This window comes from Tauraco erythrolophus, chromosome 3, assembly GCF_009769465.1.
Source record: "Tauraco erythrolophus isolate bTauEry1 chromosome 3, bTauEry1.pri, whole genome shotgun sequence".
NCBI classification, from domain to species: domain Eukaryota; kingdom Metazoa; phylum Chordata; class Aves; order Musophagiformes; family Musophagidae; genus Tauraco; species Tauraco erythrolophus.
Window position 1 is genome coordinate 45,703,583 of NC_141467.1, and position 21,474 is coordinate 45,725,056.

Consider the following 21,474-nt stretch of genomic DNA (forward strand, 5'->3'; position numbering starts at 1 on the left):
ATCTGGTCCCAGCTTTACCAAAGACATGATATTATTAACAGGTCAGATTCTGTACTGCAATCCTTCCCCCTCCTCCCCAAAACCTCCCAGAAAAACTAGCACTGCCTAAGAGTAGGCAGTCTGATCCCTTACCTACAGCAAGGAATCCTCTAACCACAGACAGAAATCAGGTACAATCAATCGTTAACACATAAATTTTATTTCTGTATTTACAATGCTTAAAATAAAATATATCAGTATGTAGCTATTCCTAACAAATGCAAAAATAGAAAACTTCCCTTTTCAACAAAAGTGCAGAAACATAAAACAGAACATGATAACTTTAAAACATACAACGTTATTTTCTCAGTGTTTTTACTGTGAAAACAGATTTGTAAAACAAGCACTATAATTCATCTTACAGAAGACTTTCCATCAAAGCAGCATCACAGGGCCAAACAAGTAGGACGTTAGTACAGAAATGTAGTAGCAAATCGTTGAGTATTTTAAATGGCATAAACTGTTACAAATTATTATAAACAGTTATAAAACTGTTCCGACTATTTTTTTGCAATAGCTTTACCACATAGCCGAATATTAACTGAGCCATATTTGGTCGTCAGCACAACGAAGAGACCTTCAAATTTTCCTTCTGCCTTTGGCTTGAATTGGACTGGCACATTGATGTAATGATGGGATCTGTAAAAAGGCAATTATGTGCATATTCATTGTTAATAAACGAGTAAATACTACCAGACAGAGAAATTCTTGTCTAGTTTTGATTTTCACCAATATAGTATATTGGATATCCACTGGATCACGGAGTTTATTTTTACAGATTTGATTATCTGTTATTCTTCTGAGGGACTTTGCTTGTAAAGGTCATTCTTTCCTACTGATTATACCAAGTACCACAATACTTTATTGCTGATAGTTTATCTGGATAAGTTTGGTCTGCCTCTTTGCAATAATACTGACAGTGTGTAAACTGTATTTTACTAAAGTAACTATGTTTCTTCCCTTATGGGAGTTACCTGACCAGCATACTAAGATTTCCAATTCTCTTGGAAATTCTACCAATTTGAAGCTAGTAAAATAATTTCGATTACTTCTTACTTCCTCTACATTAAGAAATATTTTGCTGAATCATTGCAAGTCAATATACCCATCCTCAGTGTTTTACAGATTTTACATTACACCTTTTCAGATTATATAATTCCTCTTCTATTCAGACTGCATAAAAACGTACCAAATATAACGGGTGGCTGTCTTAATTGTCAAAAGCCTAGACTGAATGTATTTAAAAAATACAAGCTATACAAGCAACAGGCTGGAAATGCCGAGTGGAAGCCTATTGGATTCCATGGCATGCAACAGAAATACCCAGTACTAACAGACAGGTAACAGTAACAAGCACATATTGGAATAAGGAAAAACGAGCAGAACCACTTAGTAAGGCAAAGAAAGAAGACTGCTTTGTTTTCTTTTACTGTAGCTTCAGTTTTCTTCCCTTAACAGTACTTAGTATTATCCAACGTTTTCTAGCATGTGCTTATTTTCCCTACTTTCTCTTATTTTATTCCTGACTTTTAATACACTAATCCAAACTGTCATAATCAGTCTGTACTCTTACCCTTCTCCTACATTTGTACAATACAATATTGGCCCTACATATAAGCCTAATCCCAGTTTAGTGCTACTATCATCCTTAGTGCTAAAACAGTTTAACTAGCAAATGTTTTTTGACTCTTTGTTTTGTTTTGTTGTGGTTTTTTTCAACAGATCATGGTCAGTTAAGTAACTAGAGTACACACTTTCAGAATAAAGACTGGTATGCTACTGTATTTTTTTAAATGGGCTTAATAAAAAAACCAAAGCACTAATTATGTAGTACTGAACTACAATCAACAATACAGCAAAGGAGTACAGCTTGATCAGGGTTTCATGTCTCCTACTTGATTACTGAGTGTTGCATGATAAACCTGGCACACACTGTCTCCTTATCCACCTATAATATATGAGATGAAGATACTTACTTAGCTTTATTTTAAAAAAAAAAAATATAAATGAAGAACATCAGTATGACTATTGAACCTGTAAAAAAAGCATTATATTGGAAAACACAAGTTTTAGTAAGAATAGACTCTGAAACTGCATACCGTAGAAAGTCAGGAGGAATGCAGAAGTCCGTATCATCATCTCCAAGGTAACATATGTATGCTTCATTACATATCCTAACACTTACTCAAAAAGAACAATATAACCAAAATGAAAACTATACTATAAAAAAAACTTAACAGTAAGTCATGTATCACTCTTTTAAAGAGATGCCCATACATGACTGTCAAAAAATCGATTTCCAGAATACATCCTATATGACCTCAGCAATACTGAGGCAGAGCACACTTTCTATATGCAATTCCATTTGACCTCTCTATATTCAATTCCATTTGACCTCTAAATTCAGGTGGCCATTTGGTTGGTGTTATACACATTATAGATCCTCTCTAAAAGCAGAATTAGCCAGACATGACTTAAGAGTTTGTGTTGTAGCAGTCAGTTGATTTCCCACAAGCTAGATGAGGCTCACCACGCTTGAATTCTTATGCTTCCTAATCCAAAGGGAAAGATGCTATTTTCATTTTCTTCAACCAAGAAAATGGGAGAGTTCAGACTCCAGCTATTACATAGCATAAATGTTCTTAGAAATTAAGAAACCCGGAGGATTTTTCTGAAGTACAGTAGCCAGAAACCAGTCAGGAATAACATCACCAGGACTACCGGAATTCCCCTACAGTTAACAGGTTTTTTTCTTAATGAAAGGTTTTACTTTACTTCAAACTTTTCACTATGCCTGCAACTCAGTCTATGAATACTATATGACCTTTACAGGTCATTGCATCAGTTTCAAGTGGTATTTCTCAGAAGTCAGGTAGATCTGAAAGCCATTTTACAGACTAACTAATACATGAGTGGAGTTTGCAGTCCTGAGGGATATGGGTCAGGCAAAGAGTAAAGTCATGACTCTGAATTTTAGGAAAGTAAAATTCCAGCTGTCCAAGGAGTTAGTCAATGGAATTCCCTGGGAGACTGCCCTCAGGGCCAAGGGAGGGGAACAGGGTTGGCAGATGTTTAAGGACACTTTCTATAGAGCACCAGAGCTCTTGATTCCCACGTGTAAGAAATCAGGCAAGGAAGGCAGGAGACTGGCATGGCTGAGTTGAGACCTGCTGGTCAAACTAAAGGGCAAGAAGGAAATGCACAGGCAGTGGAAGCAGGGACAGCTATCCTGGGAAGAGTATAGGGACACTGCTGGGCTGTGTAGGGATCGGGTCAGGAAGGCCAAGGAGTGGATGGAGCTGAACTTGGCAAAGGAGACACAGAGTCATAAGAAGAGCTTCTACAAGTCTGTCAGCCAGAAAAGGAAGGTCAAAGAATGTGTACTCCCCCAATGAACATGACTGGCAAACTGGTAACAACGGAGATGGAGAAGGCCGAGGTACTCAACAACACTTTTTGCCTCAGTCTTCACTGGCAGCTACTCTTCCCACACCTCTCGAGTGGACAGACTGAAAGGCAGGGACTGGAGGACCAAAGTCCCTCCCGCTGTAAGAGAAGATCAAGTTTGTGACCACTTGAGGAACCTGAACGTACATAAATCTATGGGATCTGACCAGATGCATCCCAGAGTCCTGAGGGAATTGGCTGATGTAGTTGCCAAGCCACTCTCCGTGATACTTGAAAAGTCCCGGCAGTCGGGTGAAGTCCCTGGTGACTGGAAAAAAGGAAACGTTGCACCCATTTTTGAAAAAGGTAGAAAGGAGTCCCCTGGGAACCACCGACCTGTCAGCCTCCCCTCTGTGCCTGGGAAGGTCATGGAACAGGTCCTTCTAGAAGCTGTGCTAAGGCACATATTGGACAGGGAGGTGATACAAGACAGCCAGCATGGCTTCAGCAAGAGTGAGTCCTGCCTGACCAACCTAGTGGCCTTCTGTGATGGAATGACTGCATCAGTGGACAAGGGAAGAGCTATGGATGTCATCTCTCTGGACTTCTGTAAGGCCTTTGACACAGTCCCACACAACATCCTTCTCTCTAAACTGGAGACATATGGATTTGATGGGTGGACTGTTCAGTGGATGAGGAATTGATTGGATCATCACATCCAGAGGGTAGTGGTCAACAGCTCAATGTCCAGATGGAGATCTGTGACAAGTGGTGTCCCTCAGAGGTCCGTATTGGGATCAGTACTATTTAGCATCTTCATCAATGACATAGCGGGATCAGGCGCACTCTGAGCAAGTTTTTGCAGACAACACCAAGCTGAGTGGTGCGTTTGACATGCCTGAGGGACAGGATGCCATCCAGAGGGACCTGAACAAGCTTCAGAAGTGGGCCCATGTGAACCTCCTGTGGTTCAACAAGGCCAAGTGCAAGGTCCTGCTCCTGGGTCAGGGCAACTCCCAGTATCAATGCAGGCTGGGAGATGATGGGATTGAGAGCAGCCCTCAGGAGAAGGACTTGAGGTTACTGGTGGAAGACAAGCTGAACATGAGCCAGCAACATGTGCTCACAACCCAGGAAGGCAACTGTATGCAGGCTGCATCAAAAGAAGAGTGGCCAGCAGGTTGAGGGAGGTGATTCTGCCCCTCTGCTCCACGCTGGTGAGACCCCACCTGGAGTACTGGGTCCATCTTGGGAGTCTTCAGCACAGGAAAGACATGGACCTATTGGAGTGGGTCCAGAAAAGCGCCACAAAGATGATCAGAGAGAGGGAACACCTCTGTTATGAGGACAGGCTCAAAGAGTTGGGGTTGTTCATCCTGAGAAGAGAAGGCTTGAGGAGACTTTACTGAAGCCTTTCAGTACTTAAAAGAGACCTATAAGAAAGAGAGGGACAAACTTTCTAGCAGGGCCTGTTGTGATAAGACAAAGGCTAATGATTTTAAACTAAAAGAGGGTAGATTTAGATTAGACATCAGGAATGAATATTTTACAATGAGAGTGGTGAGGCACTGAACAGGTTGCCCAGAGGTGGTACATGCCTCATCCCTGGAAACATTCAAGGCCAGGTTGCACAGGGCTCTGAGCAATCTGATTGAGTTAAAGATGTCCCTGCTCACTGCAGGGGTGTTGGACTCAATGACTTAGAGGTCCCTTCCAACCCAAACTCTTCTATGATTCTATGATAATACTGTAGTCTTCTAAACACAATAGCAGCAATAGGGAAGTTTAAAAGGAACACTATGGGTAAGCTGCATCTAAGCCATAGTAACCAGATCTATCGTCAACAAATAGTGACTTCTGACACCCAGAATGGTGGCTACTGGATACAAAAATAATTAGTCAAGCAAAAACCAGTTTTACTTCTTAGTAATATCTGACATACATACTACCCTGTAATCAACTTTTTTCAGATGGCCTCTGAAAGCAGCACAATAGAAACGCCTTAGTTTTCAAGCTTTTTTTAAGTAGGCATAACCTGGTAGTCCTTCCAGCAACAGAACTTAGCCAAAGGTTTTTAAAGAGACAAGGTTTTTTGATGTTTCATCCATATGTTTATATCACTTAAGAGTCATCTTGTTAAAGGTACTCTCTGCAGTTAAAAAAATTCTACTCCGTCCACAAATAGAACTCCTCTTTTGAATGCGAATTCCAGAAAAGAATTTGTTCCCACCCATCTTTCGGGGACTTATAATATTAGCTAAACGAAATCTCTGTGGTTAAAAACCAAAAGATACGCTTTAAGATATTTGGTGAAGATTAGTTTGTTGGTTTTTTTTTGGTACAGTTTTTGTTGCAAGATACTGTAGTTTGACAAAGCTCATTACTATTTTCAACTGAGGAAACTGTGGTAAAAAAACAGCGGTGCTAAGTATTGGTACTTGTGATCACATAACCAATTGAACAAGAACTGACAAGCCACTACACCAGCTTCTAAAGGTCAGACTCCTGATATTAAATACAAATAAAAACTTGCAATTCCATTATCCAAATTTAATTGATTACCAAGGATTGCTTTCAAATTTGGCCCTCAAAGTGAAGAGTGTGCAACAGATCATGTTTACTGCATGACACTTTTTGGTCCAAAAGAATAGGTAGGTGATACTTTCTATTTCTACAGACTAATACTCCAAGTTCCTGCAAACAGTCTTCTCATCCCATTACTTTTGAGCATTACTTTGTAAGATGTCCCGTTAACCTAGTTTAGATGAAAACATTTAACATAAGTTTCCTGAAACACTCCTTGATGCTGTTCTCAAATAAAAGCCATTTAAAGAAGTTCTTTTAACACTTTTTTAAAAGCATCTATCCAAGTCAGGTAATTCTTCTCTGCTTTATGCTTTTAAATGAGAGAGCTTCTTCAGAGAACTATGTTGACTTCAGTTAAATGAATTTTAAAAAGGCTAGGAAAGGCCAATATTTACAACTGAAGAAAAAACAGCCAAAGTTACTAGAAAAAAAAGGTTGTAGAATGTTATTCAGTTGATAACCTTTAGAAATGGTAGACTGAATTTTAAACTTGTTAACTCTACTTCAGATAAAAGCAAGTTTATCATCTCTCAGAAAATACACCAAATAGCTTTTAAAGCATTCCTCGAGAATATTTTTGAAATATCTAAGTGTCTTCCAGTGAAGTTACTCATCTTTTCTTTACAGGGACAATCAAGTCATCCTGTCCTTTGTCTGCAGCTGTACAGCCTCAGACAGATCTAGTCAGTCATCTTTATTAGGATGGATTTTATCTTTAAAATGGGAAACTGTTTAAACACTAAGTATATATGCTGTATGACTTCTAATGAAATGGTTGCATTTCTGTCTTCCTGACAATCCCACTGTTACAGATGAGCACATGAGATGCTATACTTCTTGAAGAGCTGACTAATAGGACTGTCAAATACTTGTTGTAATGAACTCTAAAGATGACTGGGTTTATTTTGAGGGATTGTTATCACCAACGTGAAAATTCCTTTTATGCAGGTAATATGCTGAAATAGTTGGTATGACCAGGCAATTCCAACTGGCTGCTCAAACCTTATATTTGCAGAGAACCTTTGACGCAGCTCTGCAGGTTTGTCAAATTAGAAGCATGATGAAGGCAATTTGCTTGGTCTGTTGTGCAGAAAGCATAAATGGAAGGAATGACTTGATTGTGCACAGCATGCCAAATAGTTAAATGAAGCATTAGGCTTAGCATTAAAAGCAGCAGCACTGTTAGAAACAATTTGCAGAGAAGAAATTGGCAGATGCAGAAATAACTGTGTGGGCTTATTCTGCTTCTAACCAAGATTACAGAGTACAGCTTAGCAAAAAATAAAAAATAAAAAAATAAAAACCACACCAACAAAAACACAAAGCCACACCACTTTTAACTAGACAGCCAGAATGTTGGATATTTATATCTACATTTTAGTACTGTACATATAGAGAAGATATTTATCTTGATGAATTACTTGTTTAGTTTTTTTGTTAGGAGAGAATGTTAGCATATGCATTACTCACCTAAGCGAGTACTTCGAGTGCTTGATGTAGAAAGGCTCTCCGGGACTTACAAATTTCAGCTGCAATTTCACACAAAACACTTAAAAGCGCACTATATCTAAGCCTATCATATTCAATTTATGACATGCTTAAGATCAATCAGGTTACTTACAAATACAGCTTTACACAGACCTAAAGTTTAAAAATAAAGCATGCCCACGTTCGTGCATAGCAAGAAAAATTCACATTTCAATATTTCAATGAAGTTAAAAAATAAATCAGGATAATAACAAATCTATGCAAACTATGATCTGTTTTTTTTTCAGTTGCGAATATGTTACAAATACACTCAATGATTCAGACAGACAAAAGAAAAAATTACAAGAGACCATAATTCTTCAAATATAACATTTACTTTTGAAACTAACAAACTAAGACTTGTACTATTGCAATTTTCTGTCAAGAGTAAAAAAAAACAGTGCAGTTAAACTGTTGGAAGGACATTGAAAATGTGTTTAAAAATAAATTCTGTCAAACTTACCAAGTGTGTTGTAAAGGAATTATTCCGCAAGTTGACCTTTAACGTGCATGATTCCCCAACTCTAGTTGGAGGAAAATTGTACAGGTCTTCTGGTGCATATACCCCTCGAGTTATCGTATTTTGTCTGATTTGAAAAAGGGATTTAAGGTATTAAGATTTCCTACTTACACGGTCCAGATATATTGATTGCATACTTCAAAATAACAAGTGCATTTTCTGAAACTAAATCAGGAAAAATTGAAAGATACTGAAGGCATCAACTTTCTCACCTTAAATTTTATAGGCAATACATTTTAGCCAGAAAGAATAACAAAAGCATCACTGTGACATAAATATATGTACATTTACTTATACACACTTTCACAATCTGATTTTTTGCCCCATATGCTTTACTAGAGAACTAGACTCTTCTCAGAGATGCCATGTTTAACTAAAACATTTTACTCCTCTGCCATATTCACATCATCCCATATTAAAAAAACTGGAAAACAACTTAAGACTGAAGAACAGCAAGGTTCAGACATGCAGTACAGTGGTATTCTCAGAAGTGACTTTACAGTTCCACGGAGTCTTCAAAAGCGGAGTATACAAAAAGTACACACAAGATTCTACTGCTGATACCAGTTCATTTACAACAGCAAATCATGGTTAGGCAACTCAGAAACCCAATTGAAAAGAAAAAGCATGGGAGACTGAACAATACAAAGCCATTAAGAGGTTGGGCAAGTCTGTTTTTTTGCAGCTGTTTACTCTTTAACATAGAATCATGAGAATTCAGGTCAGAAGAGACTCAGGAGGTCTCTAGTTCAACCTCTTGCTCCAGTCAGGGTCAGCTGTGAGTACAGATCAGGCTGCTCAGGGCTTTGTCCAGTCAGATCCCAAAAACTTTCACAGGCAGAGACTGCACAGCCTGTTCCACCACACAGATGTTCTAATGGTCAAAAAGGTTTTGGTTGTGGGCTTGGGTTGCTGGGTTTTTTCCTTCCCTTTTACCCAGCTGCAGATGCCCTCATTTCAAGTTTTGTTCATACATACCCTGCTTTAATTGTACATCCTTCAGGGTAAGTCTTCACTTCTGGTATAACTGGAAGCTCAGTTTTTGTGAGGGCACTTGCAGAAGCTTTCACAATTGAAGTTTCATTTTCTGTTTTAGTACCCTATTGGTAAAAATAGAGAAGCCTTTAAACTTCATATTCAAAAGCATTTAAGTATTCAAGTACACAAGTCATTTCCCTTACCCTATCCCAGACTTTTTATTTAAAGTATAATCTTTCAGGAACAGTAGAGTCTGGACCATTGAGACAGAAGCAATGATTTAGGAGGAATATTTTAACAGGCTGTGTCTTATGAATACTTTGTTACAAGCCAGTTCACAACACACTATCAGTGGAAGTGGAATCTCAAGAGGGCTGCTAGCAACCAAGATTTTACTAAAAGCCAAAACAGAAAACAATTCCTCTACAGATATTCTGCCCATACGCCTCAAGAACAGCAGTTGGCTAAACAACTGCTCAGAAAGAAGGCCAGTGTAAGTCATAATTACAGTTTGAATTTTCACAACAGCAAAAAACTTTGTAATAATTTTGTATTACGAAATGTATTTTGTATTATCCTTCTCAAAGAAAGGTCTCTCCAAGAGAAACAGAATCTGATAATGCATTGCAAGTTGTTACATTCAGAAATCAGCCAAAATATTCACCACAGTCAGGACCTCTATTCAGTGTATTCTAACATAAGGAGACCAGATCACTCTAAGGGAATGCTTCACCAAATAGCCAAGTTCTGCATTGTTTAACAAATCTAGCCAGATACTGTTTAGAGCCCCTTGGGTCACAACATCTTAAACTAAGTTAAAGAACCAAAAGAACCTCCTACACTTACGGTCGTACAACATTATCTCAATTTTTGAAACGATACTGACGTTTTAGACAAGCAGTTCATTCCCTTATGCAGGGAAGATTAAAAAAATAGATTCTTCTTCAATAGAGCTGCTATGACAAACTTGTCTTTCAGACATTCATTTCTTCTATTGAAAGAGCTGCTAATCAGTCTGTCAGAAATAGCAGCAGCCAAAAAAAAAAATCTTGATTTTATAGAATATTTTTCAGTTGCAAATAACCCATGAACCACAGTAGAACCCAATATATAAAGACAAGAAAGGATTTCTACGTGTGTCTTTTTTTCAAGAGCTTTTGATTTTCCATGTAGTGAAAAATGATGAGTGCCATGCCTCAGTATCATCATTCAAATTCTAATTTATCAATAAGGCAAGTTTACTGCATGAGAACAAGGCGCATTATAGAGAATGATCAGAAGTTCTCCTGCCTTTCTAAGGGCATTTTAAAGTACTGCACGCTTTACCATACCCTGTACTGACTTTTCCTGTTTTAAATGAAAGCTGTATGTTAACTCTGTCCAAATGGGTCCAGTTACAACTGAGTGCTGTTGTTCCAAAGCAACCTCAGGAGCACAGAAATTTGTTTTGCTTTAAAATTGAAATTATTTTGCTCACACAGTTCAAAAAGATTTTTCCCTCCTCTCACTTCCAGGATACCAAAAGATCAAGCTCTGTACTGCTGATAATAATTATCAAACCAGGACTTTTAGTTAGCAGTATGTTTTGTGTTAAGAAATTCAGCTCAGTTTGCTGCAAAACAACACATTAAAAAAGTTAGGCGGTTACACAGCTGAAGTACATAAACCATGTATATTAAAAAGTGGTATGCACTTAACATTTGTAGCATCTTCAAACAGCAGCCGGGATTCTTCACGTAATCCTCAACTTTCTACGTGCTAAAGGAGCAATCAGAATTTAGGTGCTGCCTCAGCCTTCTGGCGAGTCCTTGCTAGTTCCCCATTTCACCCAGAAGGGACCAATAATTAGACCGAAATACCAGTCCAAGTCTTCTGTGCACAATGGTGATACTCATTCTTAGCTCGGTTATCTTAGAACACCTAACAAATGGTTCTCAGGAAAAGAAAAAAACAAGTTTGAATGGCCAGTATTGAGAGGCTGGGGCTGCAAAGCACGTGTAGAACACCTCCTTTTGTCTCGGGGATCAGTTCTGGAAACGTGATATTCTGACTATGGTTTCTAGCAGTGGGGACTGCAAACGCATGCAGATAATAATTGAAGTCACAGTTAATTGGTTTTTCAGGAAAAAATGAAAGTGTTAAGTGCCACTGATTTTCCTAACTTCACCTTGTTCTTTTAGTTCTTTCCTGAGCTCTTCCAAATTTTTCATTTCTTTTGAAGTGGTGCTATAAATAAATATCACTCAGTCACTCTGAGTGACAGTCAGTCAGTCTTCCCACTTCATTCTATCAAAAGTCACATTAACCAGAGCCGTAGCCCCCTGTCTCAGCAAACCCAGCAGGATCCAAGCCCTTTTCGAAGTTGTAGTAACACAGTCTAAACTCTTGATGCCTAGGACATAACAGATTATAACTGACTTGTCTTCTTGACTAAAAGAGCATCTGATTGAAGAGCTGCAACAATCTAAGCAAAGGTTGTGTGCTGACCTCTCTTCCAAACAGATGTGTAGCTCCTTAGCTAGTTGGTAAACAAAGTATTTCCCTTTCAACACTTTTTCAAAATGATCATGACATTTCAAGTATTTTCTACAAATTTTTTCCCATTTGCACAAAGAGATGCTGGAAAGATCTAATTGTTAACAGCTTTGAAAAAAATCAAGAGGAACAAATCTGACACAGTAGCTCAAACATGAATATCACGTTGTGCTGCTCAAAGACTTCCACAACTCTGACAACTAGTCACGTTTTAAGAGAATTCTTCAAAACTCTAGATTTCAGATAAAGCATTCTTCTCTCAATTTCAACTAGCTTTAAACAGACAAATGACATAGATGTTTTCCTCATTTTAACGAAAATTATGTTCAAAGAATTAGATGAAAGCTGAATAAAAAACCCTCCCAAACCGAACATTACACAGGTCTCGTTCTTCATGCCAAAACTGGAAGTCATTTAATGTGCACTTTTTTAACAGGCACCCTTTTCAACACAATTAACTACTAGGAAGAACATGAACCCTACAAAATAAAAGGTAAGGCACCCCAGCACAAAGCGTAAGTAAGGTTCCTACTACAAAAACAGGCTTGGTACTCTAAAGAAAGATCCAAAATCCTTGTCTGGGCTTCTTAGAAAAATCAAGTCAAACTCTCTGGAAAGGACAGCAAAGCATACATAGCAATCGCACAATACTGAATGTCCAAAGCTCTTCACATTCAGCTCATTTAATTAATCATTACAATGAACCCTTCCTAACAGTAATAGATTCATTGTCCTATGTAGACTCCTCTTGTATAGACGGTGACGTAGGGATTAAAAGCAAGTTAAGGAGAGAGTGCACAGAACACCAAATCCCTCCTTCCAAGCCTCACCATAAAGTTAGAGCTGAGGAACAAGAGGGGAGCAAAGGAGAGCTCAAATCCAATCACTCGCACGTACAAGTATCAAAAATCACCCCCATCTATGTTGTTACTCTGATAAAATACTCAAACAGATTCTATCAAAGACACATCCGTATCTCCAATATGGATATTTGAAAATACCAATATTGCATTAAGTTACATATTATAGCAAAGGTCAGTTACTTCGCTATTTATTTACAAAAATAAAACCAATCCACTTGTGTCTGATACAAACAACTCTGCATCTACAGAAACAACTACCACAGAAGGCAAGTTTGTCTCTGCTTTCTTTGAGCAAAATAAAATTATGTCGTAAATGGCAAAAGATAATACATTATCACATAGGTAAGATGTGAAAATTATTTTTGTAACATAAGAAAAACAGTACAGTTGAGTCCAACCAAAATATCAGCAAGTTTTTTTCAGAATACGTCAGTGCATATGAGAAAGTGTACTGTATAGTAAAATAAAGATGTTATCAAATATTTGTGCTCAGGACAGCGTTTATAGCATTTATATACTCACTGCTCCAGAAAGCTGAAATCTTAATTTATGTTTCCAACTAGGTTTTTCAACTGGGTGACACTCAAGGTCCCAGAACTGGGAGTAATCCCCTTTATCTCTTGGTAAAAAGATCACAGCAACCTACCAAAACAAGAGAAAAATTTTGCAGAACCTTATTAGAACAATCTATACATTCTTCCCAGTTTTACCTACACAAAGTTACAGTCAAGCCAGCACAAAATCTACACACTACAGAAGACACATTCCCCACATAGGTGATCTTGCAGAAACCAATACAGCTCATCCTCCCTTGCCCACAAAACAGAAAGTTCTAATGAAATAGGTTGTGCAAGCAATCTTGAACAAAATTTCAGTTCAGCTAATCTGCTTTAAGCAAAGTCAGCAAGTGCTTGCACACTTATTTCTATTAGTAAAATGGGGAAGGGGACCAGGAGGGGAAATATGAGCAACTGAAAGGCAGCAATACCTTCCTTCACCTGTCAGCTAAGCTGTCAAAAACCGTATTCCTCCAGCTTCAAGTCTGTAAGCACATTGTGCTAGAATTACTGGAAGGCCTGAAATTTAAACCAACTTGCAGGCTATGCATTTCATCATCCTTAAAGGTCACCTATGTAACAATGGCTTGTCTCCATACAGTGCTGTACCAGGTTAATTCAAGAGTAAACTTGCATTGTTTTCAGAGTTGAGGTTGGGGGAAGAAAAAGAAGAGGAGCAGCAGAGTAAAATAGATACTACAACTATATCTAATTAGTCAAACATTATCATATCCATAGCAAAAAAACAGCAAATCATGATAGCACTGTACCTTATCAGCTCCAGCCAACAGCCTGACATGCCATTAAAGTAAATGTTACTCAAGTGGGCCTGAACTAGCACGGCTAAGGCAAAGACAATTGTTTGAATTCAAATAATGATTTTCAATATTATGAAATAACTATGAAACTGGACAGGAGTACGTTTTTTAGGTCTTGTAAATAGATTACAAGTTGCATAGTCACAGAAATAATGTAGTTAAGGAATGTCATAATAAACCACGAAGATGAACAGATAAAACTAAAGTAGAATTGAGGGAGAAGGTGAGGGACAAAAGCCCCATAGAAACCCATTCAAGTATGTCTTTGGATGTGCTTTATAATTGTGGTTATGAAACCCTCTACTGGCCAGGAAATAAAACTGTAAGTCAAATGAAATCAACTTTAAGAAATGACAACTGTTCTTGGTATGACAAGACTACTTCTAAAGAAGGGAAACCAGTTCTCACACCAGTTTTGTAAGAACTCAGTATTATTTGCGATTTTCTTGTGGATTTTTACAAAACCTTTTAAAACAATCTTCTGTTCTAGAATAATTTATCTTTAAAAAACACCCAAAACCCCCAAACAAACAAAACCAAAAAAACCACTACCATGTCAAATCAAACTATGGACTGCATGAATTCTTAGAACCAGCTCAGCTGACACTAATAGCTGTGGTAAGTAGGTACTGACTACCTGATACACCCCAGAACCCAATTTTGGAAGGCCAACATTTCATCATTATCATATAAAGTATGACCAGCTTCAAAAATTCAACTGTTATTTCAGACAATTTCTCATGTAAGATCCTATTTCACAACTGAGATAATATAATATGCTTGAAATATTTATAAATGTCAGTTTACCTTCTCTTCTCCATAAGCTTCAAGAGTACCAGAAACACGGGAACATCTGAAAGCGGAGTAAGTAACCCTATAAACACAACCAGATCCATCCACATCCTGCAAATAAAGTTATGAGTCAGCTTCAGAAGGGGGGAGAAAAAAAAAATAATAAAAAAACCCAAACAAAACCCACCCACCACACAATACGCTCCCACATACATGATCCTTATAAAGGACTGAAGAAAATACACCCAATCAAGCTGCTTTCAAATGCACAAATAATATTAACTCCCTAAAAGCAAATGAATAAAGACTAAAACTGCTACAACATCTATGCAGTCACCATGACTACTGACTTCGGTTTAGAGGTGGTGCACTGGCTGGAACACGGCACACTCAGTTTTCTGGACTACAGCTGAGAGTGCTACATAACCATTTTTCATCATTTCGTGACAATAGACCACAATAATTCTGGCACAAAAATCAAACTGTCCATCACAGCACTTCAGACTATCAAAAAAATAGGGAAGCATTTACAAATATCAATGGTACAGCTACAGTAATTGCACCAGGGACAGCAGTGTAATACAAACATCCCTGACCCAACTTAAATTAACTGCAGAGATAGCATGTACAGCATAATTCCAGCAGCATGACTCAAAACAAGGCAAGTCTAGCATTCTGAAGCCAAAAGAGACACACATCTTTCATACATGCTTGACTACTTAATACAATCTGGATGATGATACTAGATAAGCACAAGCAAACTCTATAAACCAGTAACTGAACCAGAAGTTGTCCCACAGAGCACTGATTGATTCACAGTCAGGGAGCACATTAGAGATGAAAAAAGGAGTAAAACATTTCCCTGATACGGACAGAGGCAAAAAACAACTTTGTAACTGAGTTCATGCTCAAATATATATTCTTTCTGGAGAGGATGAAGGGAGAGAGAAGGAAAAAAAAAAAAAGATATTTGTATAAAATCGTCAATGCAAGCATTCACTCACTTTAACATAGGGTGGTGCAAAAGATGACAAATGCCACTTCACATTTTCATCCCCTTTATTCTCTATTTCCAGGTAACTCTCTGGAATAGAAACATCAGACTAGTTTACTACATTTCTTTGTTCAAGTATTCAAGTATATTTAGTGGAAAGAGTTTAAACAGAAACTATGTTTCGAGAGGCACAGAAGGTTAAGGGAAACAGTTCTCATGTTGCCAACTCCAAGAGCAGACTCAAACAAAGCATGATGTCCTAAAATTCTTGAAAGCTTATAGAAAAGAAATTTGGAAGTAAAGTCTTCTAGTGAAGAATCACATTGAAGATGCTTACAAGAAACAAAGTGAGAACTAAATCTTGCCTCAATAATCCTAAAACAATAATAGATAATCCTCTAAAAGAACCTGAAGCATATAATGGGATTTTATGTGAACGTATTGCTGGTAGCAGGAAGCTTCTTATAAATGCAGAATATGACAAACAGCAGAGATCTAAATCACCTCCAACAGTCTCAGTTTATTGCATTCAGATTTTTGGCAGATACCTTCACATACCAATGTACAAAAAAAAAACACCAAAAAAACCCCACAAGATACCCAAGTCCCTCCCAAGATATTAGACTGTTCAGGTAAAACACATTGACAGCATTCTTGTTTGGGACAAAATCAACTAAAGTCGCATCAAATAAAATCTGTTCTCATCCTAGTATGGATTTGTTATTCAGGATACATATATATGTATATTAAAAATATATGTGTGTGTATATATATACATATATATGAAACCTCAACAAAAAGGTTATGCTTGACTTGCAGAAAGAACAACTCACTGACATTATTAGAAAATCCCAATTTTGGCAGTATCAATAAGTATATTTCACATCTTGAAATGTGTTTCCTGCCAAGAATCAACAGGACTTTCACAAGATCATCTCAGTCTAGAGTAGCACTTCAGGAAGTTTAGCTGCCTATATATTATATAGGACATTTATAAAAATAGGAAAGGAAAGGAGTATTACATTACCCTCCTCTTTAAGTGTGGCAAAAAAAACCAACAGATATAAGTGATGAATTAAGCCTTGAAAGTTCTAAAATCTGTTTAATAAAAATGTAGCATCAGTGAATCATTAAAAAGAAAATAATTGACATTACCTAGAAAACGAAACTAAGCACTACCAAAAAAAAATCTGTATCTAGATAACAGAATGACAGTTTCATACAGTAATTTGGAGAATTTTAAGCATTACTGGAATTAAAAGTACAGACTGAGGATTTGAGACTATTATCAACAGTGTTCTCCTCGATCATTAAGTACAAGATAAGGAAAGCCAGACTCTTAGCTGACATTCCTATTGCCTTAAGGAAGAACATTTCTTTCTTTGCTACACGCAGACAGAGTTATCTCACGTTTTAGGGACACATACACAGATGAGGAGAATGAGTATACTGCAAAAATGGACTCAAAAGACCTTCAACAAAATGCAGTAACCTCATGGTGTCCTCCTAACCAGGCATAGTATGGTTGCAATCATAACAGCTGCTTACAAAATTAGCAACTTGTCTGTATGCAAACCTATCTATGGCAAAAAGTGTGGCTATAGTCAGAAGAGGGGAACTGGTCAACCACACTTCCCAGAATAAAAGAACAAAAACAAAGTCAAGGCATTCGAGTTCCCAAACATGCAATACAGTAAACAAAAACTCTGAACACAAGATACTACAGATGTTGCATTTACTAAGTAAACAGTATTACCGGAGCTTTGGCCAGGTCTTGTTTTAGGAAAAACAATGGTTCTGTTCTTTATTTCCATTTTTGTTAGAGGAAGAGCTGAGAGAGGTTTTGCCACATGAACAGCAGGGCTTTCAGACTGTGGAGTAAATATATCATGTCTTCTAGACGGAAAGTCTGCTCCAGACACACTCTGTGTAACTGCCTCTCGAATCCGCACTTTAATAAACTTTTTCACAATTTGGAGAAAAAGAAAGATTTAAATAGTGAACATCGACATATTAACAAGTCAAACTACTTAGCTCTATTTCCTTGAGCTGTTAAGAGCTCATGTTTTCAGCTTTACATTCCAACAGAGAAAGAGCTTCATACATTAAATCACTGGGTCTTCTCTAACTTCAGTTCACAAAGTTTAAAGATTTTAGGACAAGTTTAATTTAGAAGAACAAAAAAATTTACTGAAAAATCTGCTATCTAGACATTTTAATCCAATAGGAATAATAATTTAAACAAGTTAAGTTTAATTGACAACTCTCTGCTCACAGAGAATGGGGAACAGGGCAGTCTCACACAGAGCTTTATGTTCAATTCTGTTACATAATCAATACTTCTAAAAACTTCAGTTAATGCTAGTAAAATCTTAGTATGCTTTTTGCTTCATTGGATAGGTAGCAAAGAAATGGCAGAAGCATTATCAACTACCAGGTCTCTTACAACTTGTTTGTTTTGGCTACATTCTCTACATTTGTCCTAGTAGGTTTCCTCTCTTAAATCCTTGCAGAACGCAAGGTAGTTAACTATGTGCACAGTCTCCCTTTCCTTCTCAACTCACTCTTTTCAACAACTTCCCTGTTTGTCCAGTGTTTTTTTAAGGCAGTTTCCAATTCTGTATCATACCTCACCTTCCTCCATCAAGAAGGAAAGTAGGTAGATATTCTGTTCTATCCTTTAAGTGTCTTTTATTTCTCTCTCCATGCACTGTTACAAGTAACCCAAAATACATACTGGCTGTAAAAATAAAAAAACAGGTGTTTATTTCACTAGGGGAGATCACCAAGGAGTCTTTCTGATTTTACACTGATGAAAGAAGAAACTGTTGGTTTCATAAGTTTCATTTATATGCCTTAATTTAATCAGAGAACAGTCTTGGATTAAAATGCATGAAGAACAAGAACTTGTTCTAGAAATTCTTTATCACAGACTTGATGACCAGATGCATAAGTTTACTGTAAGGAAGCTCAAACGCAGCTATGGAGACTTATCCAATAACCTCCTTGAACTTCTTTTAAAATATTATATAGACTACATTTATATATGCACGTGTACATATATATATATATTTAGCTTTTCTAGAAAATGATGCGTGAGGCAGTGGTGGGTATACAGATGCAATTTTGTTGGCAATTCAGTCTAAGAGTTCACATCATAGCGTTTCTTCAGAGATGAATAAACTAAGAATCTCAGTTTGCAAAACAGCATCTTAACTACATTTTTTTTTCTTATGAGAACTTTACAAATTAGAGAACATAATGGAAGTTGACAGAACTGCTGTCTCATACCTAAAAAGTTTTAGAAACATTACGAGACCTTATCCAGCAAAGCAAAATAAACAGTTGCAATCTCAGCTCTCGAGTAAGTCACATACCTTTTGCCTATTATCACAATGGATATAGATTAGGCCACTCCAAGGAATTAATGAAGGCTTTGTGGCAAGTGATGGATTAGGACTCACCAAAATCAGTGTAGTGCTCCTAACAAAAGAAAAAAAAAATGAGTGTGATCCTTATATTAGAACAACTATCTACAACAGATCTTACTAGCCCCGCCCCCCCCCGCCCTCCCCACAAAAAGGATGCACTTTCAAGACAGTAAATAAGTGAAGATAATCTAGAGAGAGTTAAATTTAAGGTATTTAGACATCCAATATATTATCAAGCTTTAGTAGTCAGAAACTTAACCCTAACACACTTTATAAACTTGTCATTGATGGTTGTATAAGGGGCCACAGGGAAAGTGTAAATCCCTCCTCTTGTTAATACGCACGATCAGTCAGGCCATGTAAAGCAGACATAACTACACGTTTCAGAAAAATAAGCTTTCATACTAGTCAACAAGGGAACTGTACTGTTCAAACAAAGTACACTGCACAAATTGCATTACAAGAATCTTTTAAACTAATTCTAGTTTTAGAGAAGCAGTCTGCTTTCCTTCTCCCATGCAGAAATGATCTTGGAAAAGAGAAAAGTCTTTCAATGTTATCGATGCTTTCTATAGTTATTTAGAGTAGGGGACACTGAAAAGTCTAAACTCACTTGAAGCAGTTCTGGCATCAAACAGTAATTTGATCAGTGACAACATAAATTCTGATTTACAATGTTCCATATTCCATACTAGAGACATTTAAATAAAGAAGGGGAGAAAGCAAGCAATGAAGTATTTAAGAAACGACTACAAAAAAGTTCGCTGAAGTAAAGGTCATTGGTTGTATGTCAGCAAATGCACTCAAGCTACACCTGAAGAATTAGCTTAAGATGTCATTAGTGCAGCACTTTGCATTTGGAAAGCTTAGTGTAGGAACAAGATCAGTCCCATAGGAAAGTCAGTTCCATAATCATCATCACAATATGACCATCTCTACAAACTTCAACTAACAGATGTTAATCGCCCTAAAAATATTAAACCAGGATACCGATATTTCCTTTAAAAATTGTGGGGTTTTTTTGAATCTCCATAGTTTTCCAGAATCTTTTCACTCATGGTTCTCTCTCTCATTTACAAGCTAGCTGCGTATGTGAGAATACGATTTACTAAGCACACACCCCACCTGTTACCACAAACCATTCCACTGTCCTTGCTCCAACTAGATTGTTTTTGATGTTCACAGCAAACTTCTCATGCAAATCCAACTTGCATGGGGTCAAAAACCATGTGTGTCTGTCCGAAAAGTCATATTCAAACTGAAAACATCACCTCTCAGTACTTTCATTACCATGGAAAGTAGCAGAGCCCAGGGAAGAAACACTTTCCAAAGGCAGCTCTTGCAGCCTTTGGAGATTCCAACAGTCCCTGCTCCAAAAACGCAATTCTATTCACAGCACTTATCAATACTCCCAACACTGTAGCACAACAACATACCAGAGGCTAGTTTCAGTTCACCTCTATGTGAAAATCTCTTGTAATGCTACCAAATTCCATTGGGACTCCAGGCTTTATTATTCCACATTCAGGTAGGTTAGAGGTTGCCTTTAGCTCATTCCACGGAACTTAGAGGATTTAGTCAAGGTGAAATGGGGTGGCCTGCTTGCTCTAGCATGGCAGAATCAGTCCTTGGTCTTAGGACCTTCTTTCACCATCATTGATAAATCAGACCTTCTCCTTTCCTAGCCTAAATCAGTTTAAGAATTCTGTCAGCTCCACTCATCACAGTGCTTAGTACAAGAGATTCTGGCTGGCTCCTGGCCTGACAGGATGACTGCTCTTGGCACTGCAGGGAGATGGTCATGAAAAGCAGAAAACTGGGCAAGCATAGCTTGCTGCGCTTAAGTCAGATGTTCCCACAGGTCTGCTTCCTACTTGCAGGCCTCTGTTCTTGATCCACACTACTTACTTGGACCCAGCATGTAAGACTTCCGTTCATCGTTTTCCAGGGAAGGGAACACATTTTAAAATTATGCAGTGCAAGAAAATTGCTTGCAGAAGGCCTTCAACTCCCTCTTTTTACAACACCATTCCACAAACTGTCCTGAGTCTACAGTATGAGACACTCAAGATGTCCTTACTTTTACAGCTACTGGAAAGCTATTCATTGTTATCTCTTTTTGAAACTGTTGTTCTTGGCACTGATTGAACCTGCAAGGAGTGGCAGATATCCTAGCCCTTCCAGAGAATCCTCTTTATTTTGTTCTCATTAGCAATGAAAAAGTTCCCTAGCAATACATACAAAAATTTACATCTATATGAACATGGAATTAAGTGTTTAAATGTATCACATCTTGCACAGTAGTGCAGGACTGAAAAGAAAGGACCTACTTTGAGAAAACATCTACAAAGTTGAAGCAACTACTTAAATAAAACTCAGAAAACAAAACTTTTTTGTGTGGAACATGAGACTTTTTTTCTTTTTTTGAAGATGAGAATAGTTGAGTA

General features: G+C 37.6%; 1 protein-coding gene across 2 annotated transcripts in view; it reads right to left on the reverse strand.

The window, feature by feature from the left end:
• Nucleotides 1–342: 342 nt before the first annotated feature.
• CEP192 (centrosomal protein 192) overlaps nucleotides 343–21,474 on the reverse strand; it is an 81,181-nt gene continuing 60,049 nt past the window's right edge. The window contains exons 35-44 of one of the 2 annotated variants that reach the window (XM_086608548.1): nucleotides 18,974–19,079; nucleotides 17,517–17,557; nucleotides 17,353–17,459; nucleotides 15,607–15,686; nucleotides 14,618–14,713; nucleotides 12,958–13,077; nucleotides 9,038–9,159; nucleotides 8,003–8,126; nucleotides 7,483–7,541; nucleotides 343–678 (exon numbers count right to left, since the gene is read on the reverse strand). In XM_086608548.1, coding sequence (XP_086464674.1) covers nucleotides 540–678; nucleotides 7,483–7,541; nucleotides 8,003–8,126; nucleotides 9,038–9,159; nucleotides 12,958–13,077; nucleotides 14,618–14,713; nucleotides 15,607–15,686; nucleotides 17,353–17,459; nucleotides 17,517–17,557; nucleotides 18,974–19,079 — 994 coding nt within the window. In that variant the 3' untranslated portion in view covers nucleotides 343–539. Of the gene's footprint in view, nucleotides 679–7,482; nucleotides 7,542–8,002; nucleotides 8,127–9,037; nucleotides 9,160–12,957; nucleotides 13,078–14,617; nucleotides 14,714–15,606; nucleotides 15,687–17,352; nucleotides 17,558–18,973; nucleotides 19,080–21,474 lie in introns of both variants that reach the window. The other variant, XM_086608547.1, reaches the window with a different exon arrangement.